Genomic DNA, 21,584 nt, shown 5'->3' with positions numbered 1-21,584 from the left:
GAGATCACAGAGTAATGTCAGGTTGCTAGAGATCAAGATGGTGGCACCAGTAGGTCAAGACAAAAAAACCTCCAAAACTCAAACCAAAAACTATGCACTGCTGCCTGAAATTCAACCCAATGCACTTTATCCCCTACTACACACTCCACCTCTAAAAACAATAATAAAATTGTTACTCCTAACACTCCCTTTTGGCCTTGTCACCAAGTCCAGTAAATCCAGTACCATTTGAGGGTTGCTGACAGATGATTCCATAAGACGGACTATGATCACATCCAGGTTTTTCAGTAGCTGTTGGTTGATGGCTTCTGAGAACAGGCTGTAGAAATACTGTCCATGAGACAAATTAATCAGCTGGTTCTGGGATGCTCCTGATAGTGGCACAGACAACACTACTGTGTTCAACAGCAGACTTACTAGCTCCTCACACTGAAAATCAAGGTATGGAGATAAGAGTTATTTCAAGGACATCACATTTCACTTAGAAATTTCTTAGAAAAGCAAACAATTTTTTTTTCCCAAGCTCCCATCCCAAACCTTTTCTTTTGCTTATTTTATTTTAAGGATTGTAACTGGAGAACCACATCCTACCTGCTCATCAATAGCAAAGGATAGCTGCAGAAGACTATCAGCTAATCGCTTCCTGCTGATGTCTAAGGATGGAAGAGAGGCCCTTTCACTCCCAGGTGCAATGCCTTTATAAACAACTGAAAGAAGCTTGGAGCCAACTGAGAAATGAGGCCCTTCATCCTATGGAAACCAACAAAAGAGTGACAATCAATAAAGCCTGAAAAAAAGGCTTCCAATTCATCTGTATAGTTAATTAAAACACTTGAACTCCAGATAATTTCCTTATGCAGCAATGCAAATATGCCATGACAAGACACCTTTCTAAGTCAAGCACAAGATTTTAAATTAGACAACCCTATTGTGTACAAATGTAACTTTAAAATGTTCCAAATATTCTTATCCTCCTCCACCTCTTCAGGTTTACTTGACTACAGAAGTAAAATGAACAGCTAAGTCAGGATGGGTGGGACTCAAATTGTAAACCACACAGCACTTTGATTATCAATATACTGCAACCACAGGCCTAGATTCTGTTGATACAGAGAATGGATAGCACACAGAAATTAAAAATTTTGTTACTTGCTAGCTTCACTCAGGCCTTGTTACAGTCTCATTCACAAATTCTCTTTGTGGCTCTTGTATAACCTATTCCTTCAATTGCCCAAAGTATAGATTTACTACAATCAGAAACTTAGTGGAAGGAATTTGAGTAATATAGGCTACATCCTCTCACTTCAGACATCTCTATCCTGTTTTCCTGCAACTTAGACCCATTATATTGCTTTTTATCAGTCAGGAAATACTCCTTTTCTAATTTCCCTCATCACTTTGAATGGTTTCTGTGTAAAAATTGTTTAAAAAAAAGCCTTCTTTATAGGATAGTTAATCCTATAAAGGATTAAGTTTTTACTCTTGTGAAGCTCACTTAAAGGAAGTTAGAGAATTTACATTCTGATTTCCAGTGTCTGGAGCCAACCAGAGAAAGACTAACATAATTATAAAGGTTGTTCAAGTCTCAGTATTGTGCTACTCAGATTTGTAGAATAACCATAAAACATTTATTTTTGATCCCATTCAACACTAGCTCTTCGCTGTTGATCTCATTTTAAACAACTTCATCTGATCTGTTCTGTTTTTATCCTGGTGTTTTACACAGGAAAAGCTCCTAACAATGCACAAATGTTCACTATTATTTTCTGTATTAACAATTACCTGACCATGAAGAACAGAATGAAGCAGGCCAGATTTCTGGAGCTGCTTGCAGGCAGAAAGAGTAACGCTAAACCTAACTTGATCCAAACGTGCCTCTGAATTAAACACATCAACAGAACAAAGATCCTCAAGGCTAGAGAGGAGAGAGAAGCAATAATGTCACATTAGTGCATCCATAGACAACATTATTTACTTTCCATTTCTCATGGTGAGGGTTTGTTCTGGACTCATTCTTACCAGAAAGCTCCTACTTACCTTTGTGGTGTGATTCTTTTTTTTATGCACAGTATCAAAGATTTCTGATACGGAGATTTCATCAGAGCTTTCATCAGTCTTACTGAGATATCTGGGAGGTTTTTCACAACCTGCACATCAGCTGTGTTAAAGCCTATGTGTGATGGATCACACACTGTCATCACCACAAGCTCTATAAAGCTTGCATTTAGCAGTTGCTTCTCAAGCAGCTAGGAAGAAAAAAAAAAAAAATTAAACAAAAAAACTTTCATTCAGATTTGAGAATTCAGATTTCATTTCAGAATGAAAAATTCATTCAGATTTCTCTATTTAATTCTTCATAACTTACCATCAATCCTATCTCAAATGAAACCAAACATGAAACAGTACCTATTCTTGCTGATTTTCTCTGTTGAAATGTCTGACTTTCAATTGTTTATGCTAATGCACAGAAATTAGGTATCTGTAAACACAGACATAGGATTTACATCTTCTAAAGCACATAGGCCTGTTTCAGTCTTGACTGTACACCTGTAAATCCTGATACACATTTCTGTACACACTCTCAGAGATTTGCTGATGAGACAATCACAGTCTCAGAACTAAATCTGGCAGTGTAAACTTCCTAAGAATCTCATAAGTATTATACTTTATATAGTTAAATATGACTTGCATTGCATCAAACAGAGAGACCAATAGAGAGACAAATAGAGAAAGGCAAATAGAGAAATCTGAATACCTGTCCTGAATTCAAGAAAGGCAGATTGTGTCAGTTCTTTCTGCTTTTCAAGCAGCTACCATCTCCACACATTTAATGCCATCAGGAATCACACAGGAAATATTCATTGCAAGTACTCCATATACAGAGCACGTATATTTAACTACATATAAAATTTATATATTTTATCCACTACAGATCTCAGAGCCTACCTTCCAGAAGTCCTGCTGGCACATTTCCAGGATGACTGTGACGAACTCCATGATCCGGATTATAATGGTACACTTGCTGTAGTTGTACATGTCCCTTTCCTGAGGACTGAACATGCTGCCTTTTGAGCTGCAGTCAAAGCACTGCTCTGCTGCATGGATATCATGCAAAGCAAGAGTGTCAAGGAAGAACTGCACAGCTTCCAAGAACAAGGAACTTTCATTTACACCTAGAAAGAAGGAATTACGTTAGGTTGAAATGATACAACAACTCTCAATTAAAAAAAAATATATTGTTTCATGCTTGGAAGAACACAGTCAAACTGAGATGACAAACAGAAAGAGGCACATTCACATCAATGTTTTCTGAAAGCTCTATGTCAGTTCTAAATACTACCATTCTGGGCAATAGCATTGTACCTGCTTAGAATAGCAGGACAGCATTGTACTTAGTGATCACTCCAGCAACTGACCACTACAACCACTTATTAACAATGCTGCTGATGATTTAGGCTTATGGAATAAAATGGATAAAAATTTTAAATCACTAGTTTCAAATGACTTAGCCCTATGCTAGCTGCATCCAACAATGATCTTACAATGTTGTTTTGTAACACTGACAGACAGACCACCTGAAACTTGCACAAGACTATGAAAGTGTACTATTGCTGAACAAAAGCATTTTGTACAGGCTTGCAAGGGTAATTGAAATAAAAACCTTTTGGGAGATCCAGTGTCTACACAAGGTGTTGTTATTTTATCTGACCAAAATTCAAACATGGTTTTTGGACCTGATGCAGTTGATGCATCAGGAACTGGAGAAAGGTAGCATGTATGGGACTTGAAGTGAAAAAGTGCCTTATTTCATTGTTTTCTGATAGGTTCTTCCAGATATTAATAAAGAGAGGGTAAAAAGCTTTAGAAGGACTTCAAGAAAAACATGAAAAAAAATCTATTGCTTTTCTGTGCAGTGGGAAATTAGCTGAACAGAATAATTTTGGAAGATGAGATAGAGTAAAAGAAGTTGCTGGTAAGTGGATGACTCAGAAATGCAAATATGTATTTCTAGAGCTAAAAGGAAACATTTTAAGATACACAGTACTTCATAAAAATATCCCCATCCCTTTACAACTGTCATTGGAAAACTTTGTGAGAGTTTGTAAAACCATGTATTCAACATCTGAGAAAAGGGCTTAAGTTCCAAGGTCAGAAATCATCTTGGGTGGGCTTTGTGTAACACACATGAATGAAACTAACGCAACAGTTAATCACTCACCCAGTACTTCAGAAGGTTTGATCATCTGCAGCTCAAAGAATGTATTGTAGCAATCCAGTGCTGCTAAGAACATGTCCATCCACTGCATGACAGCCTGTAAACTGAAGGGTTCCTGCATGCCACCGAGAGTTGGCTGAGAAAGGATCCCAGATGGACTCTTGGCATCGGTGCCACCTCCTTCAAATTTGGTAATGAGGAAAGAAACACCTCTGTTTTTTAGAGTATCAGCCAGCCAAGAAGATGGAGACTTGCTTCCTGACAGAAACAGAAATATAAATTTTTTAGGAAAAACACATTTCAAAATAGCAAGGAACTAGAGGCAAGGAAACTAACAACTTTGTGATTTAAATTGTGTCTTCTAGCAGAGAAGGTATTGGTTCTGCTTTATCCTTAGTCACATCCCTAAAATTCCCACATATCTCTTCCTTCCATAAGAAGAGGCTAATTTTTAAGACATTCACAGTTCCCCATCAACAAATTTTGCCCTTTTTAGCTGGATACACAACAGCAGTTTTGGGCTGGAATTAAATCTGCAATAAAAGCCTCTTCTATGCCCCAAAACATCCCTCAAACCCTGAGGTTCTCATAGTACCCAATTTACAATATAAGCAACAACTCAGTTTCTATTTAACAGCGCTGAATGAACAGATACTTGTAATTACTACCATGCATAGAAAACACAGAGGGAAGGCATGCAGAGAATATAGGAAGCAAAGATAATAGTGCACTGTGACTTAAAATACCTGGTAATAAAGGAACAAATTCATAGAAGAGCTCCATGGCCTTATGCCGGCACTCTGTCTGAGGTCGTCCACACTGCACTAAGAGCCACATGACAATGTCCTGAAGACACACAGATTTAGTACCTGGGAATCCCCTGCAGAAAAATATTAGGGAATAACAGTCCTCTTGACATCTACCAAGAAGCAATAGTCTTTCAGTTGAAAAAAATAAATCATGAGCACTATGAATCCCTGTTATCTATCTAACCACAACCCATCTGTGCTACAAGAAAGAGTTCTTCCACCATCATGTCTGGCACTGCTTTCCTTTTTCCTCACTCTACTTGAGATCCCCAAAGCATAATCCTTGTGGCAATTTTAAATGCAGAAGCAGGTATCTTTCCTTCTCTTTTGTAAACTCAAAGAGGAAAAAGGGAGATTAAATAAGCCTGCACAGTTTTTCTCCATCCCTATAATCATCCAGTCTCATAACTTATCAAATGTCACACCAGTGACCCAAATCTAAACTCCACCTGCCAGTTTCTTTAAGATCACATGGTAATTTTGTTAAAAAGGGAACTAAGGAGGTCTCTAGTCCAATCTCCTCACCAAATCAGGGTCAGCTAAGTGACTCAGAGCTTCATCCATCCTGATACTGAATCCTTTTTTGCTTCTTTTACCTTTCTTGCTTCCCTTCTTTAATTGCTGATCATCCTGTTGCAGTTTGTCCTGCTTCTGGTGACATTTAACAACAGTAAGAAAGACTTTAGAGCAGTTGCCTCCAAGTGCTTTATAGCACCAGTGTTAATGCTATTATACACACTGCTGTGAGGGAAACATGCTCTTCTTTTCTGCCTCTTCTTGCTAAACTGTATCAAGTTCACCATGCTGGAATAAAGAATCATGCTCCTTTCATATTATGTCCAGTGTTTTCCCACCAGTGGTTGAACAGACACATCAGGAGGTCTGTATCAGCAATCATCATCAGATGAAATCCTCTTTCAGAATCCCAAGCTCTTAATGGAACTACTGATAATGTTCATTAAAACACAATATGAAAATAAATGCAAATAGCTGACCGTGGTACCCGCCGTTTTCCTTCTTTGTTCAGAGAAGGTGCTTTATGCTTGATTATGCGCTTCAGGTGATTAACAGCATCACAGCACTGCTGGGCAGTACCTGTTGGAGACAGAAAATTGACATCTCTAAAAAAATGCCAGTAATTTGATTTGAGGTAGCACTGTAGACATGGTGCAAGAGAATCTGTAACACATGATAATGTCTACCAGCTCCACTACTCTGTGCTTCTACAGTAAATTTTTCAAAGGTGCAGAAGAAAAATCACAGAAACACCAGACAGGACAGCTTGGCCTGAGCCAAGCCTGAGGCCTTTGGTGTAAAACTCCATTCCACTTTCTGTGATCATGCTTAGAGGAACTAAAATTTTCCCATGTGAGTAATTCTTCTAGGGACACTTCTACCATATGCTGAACTCTTCCTCTGAAAGAAATTAAGTTTTGTTACACCATCCTTTGGCTTTATGTTCTAATTACTATTAATTCATGAAAGATCATGGAAAAAAAAAGACTGAGAAAAGTAGATTTAGAATCGTTAGTACTGTGAAAGAGGTCACAGATTCTTCACACAACTACATACTGTTGTAAAGAATGACAAGACATTGAGGAAAAGGTGTCACAAAATAGTGGAAATATTCCATTGAATATATCAAAATTACAATTTTTGGAGCATTTGTTTGTTATATAAGAATAGACTGATTCTCATCAAGCTACATTTTTTTACACCATGTAACTGCAAAACCACAACTCAAGTCTGAAGCACCAGCAGCCTTTTTAGTGTTATTACAAAACTGTAAATAATTGTAAATATTAAAAGGTTCTCTCTCCTGGGCTCAAAATACTCCACCTTCATACATCGCAAGGAGTTGATTCAAGGAGTTCCTAACTGGATATCAAATGACCTCTCTACTGATAATGAAAAATAATTCTTCCTTTGTTGCAAAAGTAAGCAAATGTACTTTTCTTACAGTTACAGTTTTTCTTTTTTAACCCAAGATTCAACAGGGTAGCTTTTTTCTTCATTCCACATTTAATTATCTGTAGCTCACCTAATGACTTCTCATCTGTATGGGCTAAAGCTAGGCTTTCCAGAAAAACAACCAGTGCTTCAAATACAAACTGCTCCACCAGAGAATTTTCTTCCCTTTAAAAAAATCAGGAAAAAATTTAATGAGATCCATGAGTAGAAGAAGCACTAAATGTAAAATCCTAATTAAAAACAACCAAAGTAAATATTGTTGAGATAGACTGCAAAAGATGTTTACACAAAAAAAAATACATCTAAATGAATTAAAAAAATAGCAGTAAAATTTCCTGAGCATCCTGAAAAGGCATAAAAAAACTTCTTATAAACTTGCGATGTAAATTTATTTTTATACATTTCACACAGACAGAAAGCCCAAACAACACAATTATTATAAAAATAACCTGAGTAAGTGAATTTTACACCATCATATACATTAATAGAAGGCGTGTCAGGGGATGACTATTTGAGCTGTATTCTTTATCTCACTGAACCTCCTGGCCAAGTTAGTTACTGTTTCAAGCTCTGCTTGCTCACCTAAATTCTCTGTAGATACTGTTAAAAGCAAGTGCTGCACCTAGCCTCTTGAAAGCACTGGGGTGAAGAGCAAGACTGTACAACCGTTTAAAAAGAGACTTGGTGTTTGCTGGGCTTTCCTCCTGCTGTCTCGGTGTTGTCTGCTTGATAGACCATTTCAAAAATTCTCGTATGCACTGACCACAGAAATCTCTCAAAGTGCTGTCAACTGGATCCACTATGCCACTCTGAAATTACACAAGGTTATTTCATCTCAAGAATGAGAAAAAAACCCGCCATTGTCTCTGTGCAGTATTATAGGAGCTTATCTACATTGCATGATTTGAAAATTAAAAACCTGTACTCACAGTTTACCAGAAATTAACAAAGTTCAAAATTGCTACTGCTCAAGGGAGGGACAGAACATTCAGCCTTCATAGTACTGAATTACAGCTCAAAGATCTGGATTTCTATTCCTGTCTCAGCTATCAGCGTAGGAGTCTTGTCTAAGTCACTTCATTTTCTGATGGGTGTGTTTGCTCTGTGTAAGAAGTGGTATGACAACACAGACTTCCATTAAGAAAAAGTACTCCAATCCTCTTGACCTGTCTTGCCTCCAACCACTTCAGTTCAGTGCAAAAGCTAGTTTTAAATGCAAAACTTTTGCACCTGGTGAAGGAAAAGATACTTAGAGAAAAACTAAGCACACAACAAAGGCATTAGGGGGATGAATGGTGAATGTGCTTCAGTTGTTCCTGGCTTACACTGATGATAAAGAGTTTTTCATTCATCTGAAGATGATATACCTGCATTTTGAGAATGCCAAAGAATGAGAAATCCATCATCAAAATCTCAGTTAAGAAACATTAAAGGGTTATTAGAATATAAATAAATAAAGCAACCTTTTTTTTTTTTTCAAATAGTTAAGGGGTTATTCTATCTCTTCAGCAGTAAAATGATGCTAGTTAAAAATAAAGTCACATGGCACAGAGAAAAGAGAGGAAAAACTTAAGACCTACCAGGATAGCTTCCAGGAATGCCACTGTATCTTGACTCTCAAATTTTTTGTTGTTGGTAAACCAGTGAATGAGTTGCATGACTAAAGGCGCATACAACTGTCTTGCTACCTGAAAACAGCAAACATTAACTGCGTTTCTAGGATTAATACATTTCTGTGCTACTTTGCTATTAATATGTAAGAATAAAAAACAGTAGTTTCAAAAAGGGTCTATGAAATGAATAACCAATTGCATATTACATTACCATATCAAGGACCAAAAAACCTCAGACAATTAGAATGGGTTATATACTTTCTATTCAGCTAGTCTCAACGACCTCCAAGCTTTCCTCTGTAATATCCTTTGAGACAAAGAACACTGCATGCCACAGACTGATGTGCCAAAACACAGTCAGGGAAACAAGGATGTTAGTTTCTTAACCCATATTTAGATCTAAAAATCTATCTTCCTGGATTTCAACAATTCTACCTGTAAGTCAACCTGATTGAGTACTGTCACACTATAGCATGAAGGGAAGAAACACTAAATACACTTATTTATGCATATACACATGCTTCAAGTGCAGTGCCTGTGGCTTGGATAAATCCAGACATCATTTACCTATGGTTTATGTTCAGCCACACACCAACAAAAGAGGTTTCACCTAAACTGGTAGCACAGCTTCCTGTCTATTTTAACAGAACACAAAATCCCTTTGATCTAAAAATAGATATGGATGCCAGGGTCTAAACAGCAGTCTCAAAAGGCATGAAAACCTGTCATTTCAGTGGAGACGAACCTATGTGTCTGTTCTGTTTTGTGCAAAGGAGGAGAAATATCAAGTTCAAATGTCTGAATGAAATATATCATCTGTAGGTATCAAAGAGGCAGCTACAGATTCTTTCCCAAATGCTTTTACTATGACTGTAGCTTTGCAGACACTCAATATCAACATAATCAACTTCACCTCCAATTAACTTCTTACTGAAAGACTACAGAAATTAAATATGGTGATAAAGACGGTTACTGCCACAAACTCCCTGAGTGAACCGTGAAACTTGAATCTCTCTTGTACACTCTTCTGAGGTACTCTGAACTACACTGCATTATAGAAGTATTTGAAACCAGTATTTGAAAAAGTTTCAACCCCACTCCCAAAATCTGGACAATCCATCCCTAGAATAGAATTTCAGCCTACAAAATACTCTTCATTTGGGAAAAAAAACCAAAACAGCATGTTAGAAAACTTCTAAATAAAGTTATTAATTAATTCTCACATTTAAAGGTACATGAACAAGCTAAAATTCACATAAAAAAAATCTGCTTACCTGGTCTATGTCACAAGCAAGACGAAGCAGTACTGGAAATACTCGCTTATGTAAATGGTACATAGGTGGGGGACCTTGATGTCCTTCTGGCATCTGAGAGGCTTTCCCCAACATATATGTAACTATGCCATGTAGCAGCTCACACGCTGCAACCTGAAATTTAGAAATCCCTTTGGTTATGCATCCATTACTTTCACAGAGAAGACAAAATTGTGGGCAGGAGAGAATGAGTCACATGAAAGGGTGTACTTGAGAAATCACACCTATGCTAAATCACCATTCCAGGAATGGATCATGACCATGGAAATAATTTACACACATTTTAAATAGCCTTTTTCCCAGTGTTTTAGTCTCTGTGATGGGCAGTCACATAACAGCTGGAGAAAGTTCATCATCAGGTAAGTCACCCATGGTGTCTTCAAAGATATCTCCAGTCTGGACTTTCTTTGGGTATCAAAATCCCAATCTAGCACAGCACCAAAATATTTGCTTAAGTGCTCTGCTGGACTGAGCTCAAAAGTTCGTAAGCTGGGTATGAGAAGGAGGCTAAACAACACTAGTTTAAAAAGACCCACTAGTTTAAAACATTAATTTTTATGTTAAATCAAGGAAAATGCTGTCTGGCAGAGCTTACAGCAACTTCTTCTCTTTAGCTTCTAAACACTCAGAATAGTGTAATATGAAAGGGCACCAAAGAAGCACACTGCTACCTATGAATTAATTAAAACAGGTCTGTAGTAACAAGGAAGACATTATTTTATGCAATTTTATCAGCTCGCATAAAACAAGATGTAGAAAAATAAATCAATACTTTTGTTTGCCTGTCACTTGCAGAAAGAGCCAGTTCAGTCACATGAGGCAAAAATAAATCCAAGTAGATGACAGGCTTCATATCTGCAAATGGTACAGCAAAGCTCAGGCGCTTCTCAGTGTCCCAGGATACACATTTCTTTATCATCTCTTCTGCAGAGGTAGCTGATGCATTTGAAAGATGAAAACAAGCTTAATACAATATGCATAGAGCAAGTATTTACTTAGTTCAGTCAAAAAAATCTGTAACCTTCCAACTTCAGTTAGATTGCCACGCAATGTTAATGCTTTATAAATTACTGAAAAAATTGTAGGCAATGTTTCAGGTGAGAGTTGCAGCAGTCTCCAGTTTCAACACAGGTTAAGTTTGGAAACAAATAAATCCAGAAGACATAGAATCACACTTGATTTAAAACATTTCTGTAAGACATCCAATATAATGCATTTGTCTTCAATGGTACAGGAAATTCTTGAAGGTCAATCAGACAAAAAGATCCAACATACTGACTCCTGCAATCCCACAGAAAAGGACTCTATTTACAGCCATTTATAGCTATTTCCTCCAAGGAAAACTGGCATACTTATTCCCTTCTCTCCCTATATTCCCATATTTGTAAATTTGGTTAACAATATCTGACCACACTTTGTATTTAATTTCCAGAGAATAAGGCTACTTTCCCCCAGTATTTTTGAGTAAGTAGCAGAGAAGTACTAGGCAGAAAGAAAATTGATTGTAAAGGCAGAAAAAAACAAACATAAGCATGCAAAGAAGGAAAAAAATGCATAATATGACATGAATTTTTAGATTAACTATATTTTGTGCTGAATTTATCCCTTGAATCTCATGGGGGCCTTACACTATTGCTTTTCATTTTTATTAGACGGTATAATATTTAAATTATAAAACTTGCTGATGGACTGAACAGAGAAATGGAGAAAACATTGTCTCTTTTTTGAGGAGCATCCAAATGGAACTCTACTACCCACACATATTAAAGGCATGATGTACTTTAAACTCACAAGTGAGAAAGTAAGCTTGCTGAGATTTACGTAATTCATGACTGCAGTTCTTAAACACTGAGACCTGTATTAGAGTTAGAAATAAGTATTAAGGAGCTACAAATTGGGGCAAAGTTTTAAAATTGCTTTGCAGCCAGAGGGTGAAGGGTGGAATAAATAAAACCATCTACTAAGATGCATAATTTTTTGCTTTCAACTGTGGTTTCCTAAACACTTTCCCTGCTCCATATTAAGTTGGTGAATATTTTTGCTCTACTAAACTCCAAAACGGAATAAAAGTAATTTTGTTTAAACGACAGCAACCAAAAAACAGGTATACTAAAGTAGTGTTGAGGCCTTAATGAAATCTACTTTCAAGAGAGACAGCAGAGACATATTTTTGACAGGATACTCACCTGTAATTAAGTTGTGGTTAATCTGTCCTCCCAAAGATCCAAGAAGGCGTGCCACTCTAGTCCTTACTGCTTCCAAGGAGGGACTACTATCCTAAATAATTTAACAGATTAATATTAGTGAAAGAACAGTTACTTCTATATAGAAGTAATTTGATTTACAGCATAAATAAAGGTCTTATGGCTTATATTAAATACAGATGAAGAAGGTAAAATGAAACCCTGAGGGAAAGAATTGCATCGAACAAGAGAAGAGCTTTGGTTTAGTAAACAAAAGAGGGCAAGACTTGAAAGCATTTTCACTGCATTTTGTGAGCCTTCAATTACCATTTCTCAAGTAAAATTTTATCATCACAGATAACACATACCTACAGAATGACATAACAATGTAAAAAGCAGAAATAAATCTGAAGCAAAAATTTCTCTTTTCACTTGCTTTAACTCTAGAATCTAAAGTTTAGATCTTGTACCTGTAGAGAATCACAGGATCATTTAGATTAGAAAAGACCTCTAAAGTCATCAAGTCCAACCACTAACCCAGGCTCATCACTAAACCATGTCCACCAGTGCCACACCCACATTTTCCAACACTTCAGGGATGGAGATTCTACTTCTTACCTGTGTAGCCTGTTCCTATGCTTGACAATCTCCTTCATGAAGATATTTTTCCAAATGTCCAATTTAAACCTCCTCTAGCATAACCTGGGGCCACTTGCAGACTGATCCCCACATGGCTACAGGCTCCTTTCAGATAGTTGTAAAGAGCGATAAAGTCTCCCCTGAGCCTCCTTTCTCCAGACTAAACAGTGCATCTATCAGGCAACTGATTTTCAGAAGCAGACGGTGTGGAATATAAAATTAACTCATTTTGTTTCACAGAATTATCAAGGTTGGAAGGGGCTGCTGGAGATCATCTGCTCCAACCTCCTTTCTCAAGCAGGGTCATCCTAGAGCCCATGCACAGGACTGCATCCAGACAGTTCTGGAATATCTCCAGTGAGGGAGACTCCATAACTTCTCTCAGAAATCTGTCCCAATGCCTGGTCACTGCACAGTAAAGAAGTTCTTCCTCATATTAGATGGAACTTCCTGTGCATCAGTTTCTGCCCATTGCCTCTTGTCCTATTGCTTGGCACTACTGAGAAGAGCCTGGCTCCATCCTCTTGACACCTTCCCTTCAGATACTGATAGATATTGATGAGGTCTCCTCTAAGTCTTCACTTCTCCAGGTTAAACAAGCTGAGATCCCTCAGCCTTTCCTCATAAGAGATGCTCCAGTCCTCTAATTACCTTTGTAGCTCTCCACTGGACTCACTCCAGGAGCCTCACATTTAACCAATCAGGTTGGAAAGAGTTCTATGTATAGGAGTAACTAAAAATGTCACACCTAAAGAGAGGTTTATTCCAAGTTAGTCTGTGTACTGGAATATACAAATAAAACTACACTTACGCTTGAGAGGCCACTAGACAAAGTAATACATATGTTGGCCTCTAAAGATTGTAAGCCTATCCACAAGACAATTAGAAATCCCCCAAACACTTAAACATTCACAAAACCGTACTGCATACTGCAAAGTTGCTAAGCTGGGACCTGATTTTGTGTGCTGGAGTTAAATTTTTGTTGCCATAATGTATTGGTCTAGCAGTGATACTCATTTACAGGATTTCTTCAGTCCCCTTTCCCTGCTTAATTCCCATCCTCACCCTGGAATATGTCATCTTTCCAGCTGTGCTGATATAACAGCTTATAGAGCCACACTCTTAGAATGGAATTCATTAAACTCTTCTAAGGTAGAACTAGCCCACAGGAAAAAAAAAAAGTATGCATGCAAGAGAGGAAAAGAAGCAGTGGGAAGAAAGGATTAACATTTAATTCTAAAATGAAAGAGGGTTCTTACCACTGAAAATGTTTTTGCTTTTCTTATACGCTGTATCACAACTTTATTACGTCCTTTCTGGGCTGCTTGAGAAAGTTTCCTTACTTCCCAGTTACTCTGGGATTCAACTGATGAACAAAAAAACCAGCATATCAACACCAGTTTATGGTACAAGCATCTCATGCACCTACTAATAGTTTCATTTTAAAAAAACCTACTCTTGTTTTGCCCATTTTTATTTTAAAAATGTGACAATTATTCTTTCATTTAAAATCTTTATTAAGGAAATTAATTCTTTTACTAAAACTAAGCAATTTAAGTGGAAAAAGAACATATACAAAAACAATAAATAAAATGGCAATGATAATTGATTGTTCAACAGAAGCAAGTAAATCCTAGTTTGAGAAAAAAGTGCATTTTGGTGTGCAAGGAAAGTCATGTTGTTCCAAACACAGAAAGTGCACAATACAAACAAAAAGTATGGCATGTCCACATCTTTACAAAAAAAAAAGCATTTTCTTCTTCCTTAAGACTAGCAATTTTTTAGTACATATGTACCTGCAGATGTAGAGCTTTTCAAATAACCATCAAGAAGAGGCAAGACATCCTTGTAATAGGGTTGCATTATATGTCTGGGGATGTGAGCTGACCAGTCTTCCAAAGCATCCAGACCCAGATCAGCCATGGGGGTACAGCTAAGGCCCAGCTTAAATGCATTCTAAGTGTCAAATACAAAACTATCAGCATTTTACATTTATTGACCAGTGTTACTTAATGGTAAAAGAGACAAATTTAAAAGCATTTAGTGTATATCTCCCCTTGCAGCAATTTTCTCTGTTTAGCATCTCACTCAAGATCAGCACAGGAGATACGTTTATATTGCTACACAGGCATTAAGAAAGTCTGCTCAGTGCAAAAGCAAATTCCAACAATTTATCTTTTATCCATAGAGTCAAGTCATTTGTATTCTATCTTACTGAAGACTGTAGAGAGCTTAATAGCTACCTTAATACTGACATTGGTACAGAATGTTTGTACATATCTTAGGGATAAAAAGTGTTAGCTGTACATCACTCTGACTCACCTGCATTGCAGGAATATATACTTTGATATCAAGCATGATGATGTCATGTGGTAAAGAGAGCAAAAAAATCAGACAAGACGCCAATAACTCATCTTTATACTGCTTCATTTTTGCTGCAACCTAAAATTCAGATAAACAGATTGAGAACAAAACGTAAACCTTTTGAAATCTTGACTTAACTGTATTAATACACATGTAAAATAAACAAGCCGAAACCAATACTGGAATCTCATTCACCTGCAGACAGTTACCAGAAGTATTTATACTGTTATTTCTCAACTGTATACAAACTGGTAACCAATACACCTCTTCTGACATTAAGTAAAAAAAAGAGACAGGAAAAGATCTTAAAACCCCACTATGTTGCACAGCTCAAAAAGCTCAAAATACATCTACTGTTTATGTAAGATTCCTCAGAAGATAAAATTTTGATTGAATCACGTATGTTTATATTCAGACTAAGAAAGTTAGTGAGCAAAATTCCTTACCTCTTTTCCAAACTTTACAAAGAGAGCAAAGCAAGAACTCTTTTCTGGATCTTCAGGACATCTTCTGAGGCTCCTGGGACTGACACCCTACCAAACAGAAACCACATGTCAATGCTATTAAAAACACATAGTACATACATGAACCACAAGTTCAACTAAGAATACAAACATCATACTGTCCAATATGAAACTGGCATCAGTGAAAACTTGAAATGTATTGTTGATCTTTCAAAGGTTAGTTAGAAAATTAATATTAATATGGTTCACTGAAGGTCAACTTTTTGGAATATATTACATATTATACAAATAAGAGATACCTGACTGCAAAGTCATTTTTCAATGGTTTAATTTTCTCCTCTCATACAACAAACCAGAAAAACCAAAACTTGCCTAATAGTGGATGCTCAGGTGGCAAGAAGGCTGGTGTAATAAGAAAACCATTTATAACAGCATCCACATTACAAGCATCTACACCAATGAGTTTCCAAATGTGTTTCACTTGGTGCCATCAGCAGCAGTGGCAGGGACAGCTATGGGCTCTGTGTTGGGCTACACACCCACATGCTTTAGCCCAATAGCTTCTATACCACAAACAGTGCATCCACCAATAGAGTTATCACATTCCCTGTGGAAATCAGTGAGTGGAATAGGAGTATATGCCAGAAGCTGAGTAATTAACCCATACATGACCCTGCTGTTCTGATTAGATTGTTTCTATCCAAAATACCTATCATACCACCTGCACTGCAAGTGTACCTCCCATCTCTCTGTTCACCCAGCTCAGGATTTTGGAAAAAGCACTGGGAACAGGCTGCCCAGAGAGGTTGCAGATTCTCCCTCTCTGAAGACATTGCAAAACCCACCTTGAGGAGTTCCTGTGTCACCTTCTCTAGGTGACACTACCTTGGCAGAGGGGATTGGACTGGATGAATTCCAGAGGTCCCTTCCAACCCTAACAATCTGGAGATTCTGTGATGATATGTGGATGGTGTCTCTTCAGGAACTGGGCTTCTAGTCTAAATTTTGACTTTTAATGAGCTTTTAATTATGGAGCCATAGGAAACTATGAACATTTGAAACAACTCACAGCTTCAATGAACTATTTTTCATAGGGAATAAAATACAATACATAAAGAATGGGACAGTCGTTAACATAACAAGTTACTCCTCCACTGGGCAAAAGACCTCACCTCAAAGTATTTTATCCTCTTGGCAATCTTCATTGCAACTGAGAGCAGCTTGTAGAATCCACTAATAAGAGGTAGTTTTGTTGAATGTATAATAAGCTCATAAGAAAAGGAATATGCCCAAGGGTGAAAGTATTCCACATGTTTCTCTGGAAGTATCTCTCTAAAACCAATGAACAGAAAACACAGGAGGAAAAAAAAAGAAAGAAATGAAATACAATGTTTCATTTTTTATAAACTTTCATGTCTGTACAAGAAAAATATTGCTGTAACAGAGCAGCTCCAAAGATGGAGAATAAATACATGCTGCCTTCTCAGTCAAGCACAGGAAGATTTTCGTTTTGTTTTAGAAGGCCAAGCCATTTATCCCTTATCATATCTCATTATTGAATTTATACAAACACACATTCTCACATATCACATTTCATTACTGGACCTCCACAGGCAACTAATGCTGTACCTTTCACTTAATGCCCCTTACTAGTCTCTGAAGACTGTATCTCTGGTCTCTTAAATATTTAGGATACATGGTCAGGATAATCTACAACATATAATGAAAGACAACTAGACACAAATAACAAAAGTGAATGCTGATGAATGTCTCTTACACTCTTTTAAAAAAACTGAGCTGACAAGCTTGCACGTGTTTACCTATGGCCCAGGTGTCTGAAAAACACTTTCTATCTCCCTCCTAATCTCCTTGTGCATTTTGAAATATGATCTATCAAATTAACTCACAAACAAGCATCTTACACACATTTCACCTCAAACTCCTTCCAGCCATTTTGTAACTTTCAAATTACACAAAAACATATCAATACCTGCAGAATTCCACGAGATTTATAAAGGCCATATAATCTATTGGCCTTGTTGGCTGAAGGTTTGAAGCAGGGTCAGAAGAAGGCCCAACCAAAGCACCGTCACCTACATTTTCATCCTGGAAATAAATATTGAAGAAAGAACACCAGATCTGTGACAACACAGAAACCTTTTACACTTTTTTGTCCACATTAAGAGTCTGTCTTTTTCTAGCTGTTCCTAGGTACTCTGGCAGATGAAGGACTAACCACTGACGCATCAGTAAGTCAAAGGAAGAATAAGAGATGCCTGCTTCTAAGGAGAAAGCCAGCTGAAAAATGAATAACAGATTCTAGAGTAGAAAGTCTAAAATAACAGATTCTGTGAACTTCTATTGATTCTGATGTTTCAATCTCCTAACACTGCAATGCAGTGTTCAAAAATATTAAACAAAATATTTTATCTAGAATAAATGTTACTTCAAGGACACTAGCGCATGTTATCTAGGCATAAAGAAAACAAAACAAAGGATATGATTTTGGTTCCCCTACAACAGCAGGAGTTTATGGATAGGTCTTCAGGTCTCACCTGTTCACTAATATCCAGTTTCTGAACAGTCAGGTCCAATTTCTCAATAATCTTCAAAATAGATTTTATAAGCTCATCATACAGGATGCGACTCAGGGATTGCAGTTGTGCATTTTCAGTAAGAAAGTTTGCATCTTCAAAAACACATTCCTTCGTAGGACAAAAATGTTCATATTTCAAAACACAAATGAAAATTAATTCTTTAATATACACACTAACATTTACATGATCCAGAGAATCCAGTTTTAGATGTTTCTCAGCTATGAAAGCATAAATTAATCCCTGTTCAATTAATTTATCAGCCATAAATTCCAACTAAAACCAGAAAATAGCCCTTCTACAGCATGACATTTGGAAAAAATCCAAAGTTAAAAAAGCAGTAATAGGACAACAAGACTCAGGATTGTTTTTCATTTTCCATTTCATTTTGTATTTCCATGTTAACTATGCTTTACCTTCATTGCATCACAGCTCAGAAGACTTCTAAAGAGGTACAGGTAATCCTTATAAGTTGGTACTTTCGATCTTCGTGTCCCACCTTCTCCAGCTTCAAAGGCTTCTTCTGATCCAGAAGTATCTTTGCCAAAAAAATCCTGAAGGGACACAATATCTGTCAGACACATTGCTCTGGTGGTTTGGCCTTGGGTGCATGGCAGGTACCCATCAGGCCATTCTACCACTCTCCTCCCCACCAGGATTGGGAAGGGGAAAATGAGATTGAAAAAACTCATGGGTCAAGATAAAAGCAGTTTAGTGGCGAAGGATGACAAAAGATTTATTCTCTACTTGCCATCAGCAGGCAATGTCCAGCCACTTCCTTGGAAGTAGGGTTTTGGTACGTGGAGCAGAAGTACCAGAAGGCAAACAGCTTAACCAATGCTATCCACCTCCTCTTTTCTGCCAGCTTTTATTGATGACCAGACACCATATGGCATGGAATATCCCTTTAATCAGTTTGGTCAGCTGTCCTGGCTCTGTCCCCTCCCAAGATCTTGTCCCCCAGGTCTGTTGGTGAGGGGAAAATGTTGTGGAGCCAATCTTGATGCTGTGCCAGTGCTGCTCAGCAGTAGCCAGATATTGGTGTGTCATCAACACATTTTCAGTTACAAATACAAGCACAGCTCCATGAGGGCTGCTGTGGGAAAAATTAACTCCATCTCAGTCAAATCCCAGTACAACTACCTATAGAACTACCTGACCCACGCAACACAATATAACATTACTGCTGCTGGTAGAAACATGAAATGTTTAGCTTTCTCTATAAATCTGAAAAAAGCACAAAACAAACAAAAAAAAAAACTCTAAGGTTGTCCTCCTATGCTTAGTTATTTGAAAAATTCTATAGTTACTCTGCTGCACAGGATTAAAAAGCTTTAACATCCTTGCTTAACACAAGAATTTAGTAATGCTTAAAATGCCCAGAATTTAACCTGGAAGAAAGCTGGATGACTTGACTTACAACCTACTTCATTACAGATAACTTGACCAAAGAGAAGCGTATTTCATGTAATTTTCTCTATTCAGCAGAAATGGCACATTCACACTGTGCTGAGCAGAGGTGACGATGAGAGACTAAGAACAAATGAGCCAATATCTAGTAACACTAGTAGACTAATAACAAAATGGACAGTTTTTGCTTCTTTGGGCCTTCCCTTGTTTGCTGGGTTAGGTTGTCAAGAACTGGAATGCAATGTATGCTCTAGGAATCCAAATTAAATAAATACGTTTAAACAGTTATTTTACCTTCGAAAATGTGATTGGCTTGGAGAAAATTCTGATTAATCCCTGATGCACTGAAACAAACAAAAAACCAAATTGCCTGAATAGACTTAAAAAGCATGGCATTCACATCATTCATCACACTAACAATGAAATAAATCAGTTTTCTATATTCTGTCATGGTAAGGGAGAGGCAAAAGAACACAGATTTTTTGCTTTAAGGACAAAATAGCCCAAATCAGGGCCCTGACTCTAGGATGTTCCACAGGTTCCACCAATTCTGAACTTGCTTCTTACTACTTTTTCTCAATACTGCTTTGACTTTTTCCTGATTCTGAATGGATGACCAAGGCATCACCCACAATGCTCTTATTGAAAAGCCAACAACCCCCAATGATTTTCAGGGACTTAGGATCAATGTGATACTTGGGTGTACCACTTCCCAACTCAAGAACATTGGAAACAATGAAAATGCCCTAGCAATAGAGAAAAGCCACAATAAATAGTTGAAAGAAATCAAAAATAATTTCTGAAAATCATTGAAAAGAAATGTCAGCATGCTTGAGACTGTCAGTTACCACTGCTGACACATTCAGTATTGCATTCATAGAACTATACCTGACTAACTTCCATATTTGGACTTTTACTATTTAAAAGTTCCAGAGCATGAAAAAATTACTTTTCTAATAAAGATAACACTCACCCTTACTTTCTGTGCTATTTTGTAGTGGTAACTAAAAGGACATTGAATAGATTTTTGTACACTTTTCTATGAAATCTCTTTATTCCCATAATTCTTCAGAGCAGAAATGCAAGTCTTATCACAGACATGTATTCTCCTGCCCTAAATGATATCCACTTTATTATCCAAAATGATTGTTAAATGCATTCCTGATGTTTTTTAACAGTGGATATTGAAAAATATCACCATAAAAACACTCAATGTCCAAGGACAAGCTTCATTTTTAATCCTGAATGGCTATTCTACATTTCTCTCCTAGAATCAGTTAAACAATTAAGGGAAAAAAAAAAACAACCAAAGGAAAAGAAACCCATGACCTCAAAAAACTCCAACGAAGTTAGTATCACAGACTCACCCACAGTGCTAATAAAGCTCCAGAGAACTGGACCTTTTCCTGAGAGAGAAAGAAACACCTTTATTATAGATCTGCAACAGACTGGCTGCATTTTTTCACTGTACTGTGGAAAGCTGTTGATCTGCAGCACAACTAGATGTTCAAGAACTGGAGTGTATACCTCAGGAACCTAGAATAAAGAAAGACAAAATATCCATTATGCAAATTATGTGAAATTATTTCAGCATGTTATTTTGTTGCAAGAGCTTGCATCATGATCTGCTGTGAGAACAAGACTTAACAGGTGAATTCATCTTAGACATACAAAAACCCCAAAGAAAGAAACAAACAAAAAGCAACTACGAAATTCTCCCCAAACAGAACTAAACAAACAGAGTAAGAAAGTTTCCTGGACCATACAATGGAAAGTAGCTCCTGAACAGATTAATGCTTCAGTGAATTTACTTTTAAGCTTACTAGAAAAGTGTAGTTAAACAGTAACAGCATTATAATCTGATTATCCATAATCATCTGAATAAAAAATGTATGCCCCAATCTTACTTCACAGCTCCAGGTAATATCCAGAAAGCCCTCATTAAAACGGACAGCATAACATCACAGCAGAATCAAAATATCAGTCTCAAAGAACTTTCTAAGTATCA

General features: G+C 37.2%; 1 protein-coding gene across 1 annotated transcript in view; it reads right to left on the bottom strand.

Moving 5' to 3' along the window:
* Window positions 1-21,584, bottom strand: part of PRKDC (protein kinase, DNA-activated, catalytic subunit) — an 81,070-nt gene that overhangs the window by 50,425 nt on the left and 9,061 nt on the right. The window contains exons 13-36 of the mRNA XM_086888522.1: window positions 20,944-21,112; window positions 19,871-19,920; window positions 18,583-18,720; window positions 18,128-18,277; window positions 17,563-17,678; window positions 16,745-16,904; window positions 15,555-15,641; window positions 15,067-15,186; window positions 14,541-14,700; window positions 14,004-14,110; window positions 12,109-12,199; window positions 10,695-10,858; window positions 9,884-10,036; window positions 8,577-8,684; window positions 7,579-7,805; window positions 7,067-7,161; window positions 6,021-6,120; window positions 4,963-5,096; window positions 4,220-4,474; window positions 2,947-3,173; window positions 2,038-2,246; window positions 1,783-1,915; window positions 592-750; window positions 226-429 (exon numbers count right to left, since the gene is read on the bottom strand). Coding sequence (XP_086744648.1) covers window positions 226-429; window positions 592-750; window positions 1,783-1,915; window positions 2,038-2,246; window positions 2,947-3,173; window positions 4,220-4,474; window positions 4,963-5,096; window positions 6,021-6,120; window positions 7,067-7,161; window positions 7,579-7,805; window positions 8,577-8,684; window positions 9,884-10,036; window positions 10,695-10,858; window positions 12,109-12,199; window positions 14,004-14,110; window positions 14,541-14,700; window positions 15,067-15,186; window positions 15,555-15,641; window positions 16,745-16,904; window positions 17,563-17,678; window positions 18,128-18,277; window positions 18,583-18,720; window positions 19,871-19,920; window positions 20,944-21,112 — 3,516 coding nt within the window. The remainder of the gene's footprint in view (window positions 1-225; window positions 430-591; window positions 751-1,782; window positions 1,916-2,037; window positions 2,247-2,946; window positions 3,174-4,219; window positions 4,475-4,962; window positions 5,097-6,020; window positions 6,121-7,066; window positions 7,162-7,578; window positions 7,806-8,576; window positions 8,685-9,883; window positions 10,037-10,694; window positions 10,859-12,108; window positions 12,200-14,003; window positions 14,111-14,540; window positions 14,701-15,066; window positions 15,187-15,554; window positions 15,642-16,744; window positions 16,905-17,562; window positions 17,679-18,127; window positions 18,278-18,582; window positions 18,721-19,870; window positions 19,921-20,943; window positions 21,113-21,584) is intronic.

The sequence above is a fragment of the Cyanistes caeruleus genome, chromosome 1 (assembly GCF_971803275.1).
Source record: "Cyanistes caeruleus chromosome 1, bCyaCae1.hap1.1, whole genome shotgun sequence".
Lineage (NCBI taxonomy): Eukaryota > Metazoa > Chordata > Aves > Passeriformes > Paridae > Cyanistes > Cyanistes caeruleus.
This window is presented reverse-complemented; position numbering and strand designations above follow the sequence as displayed.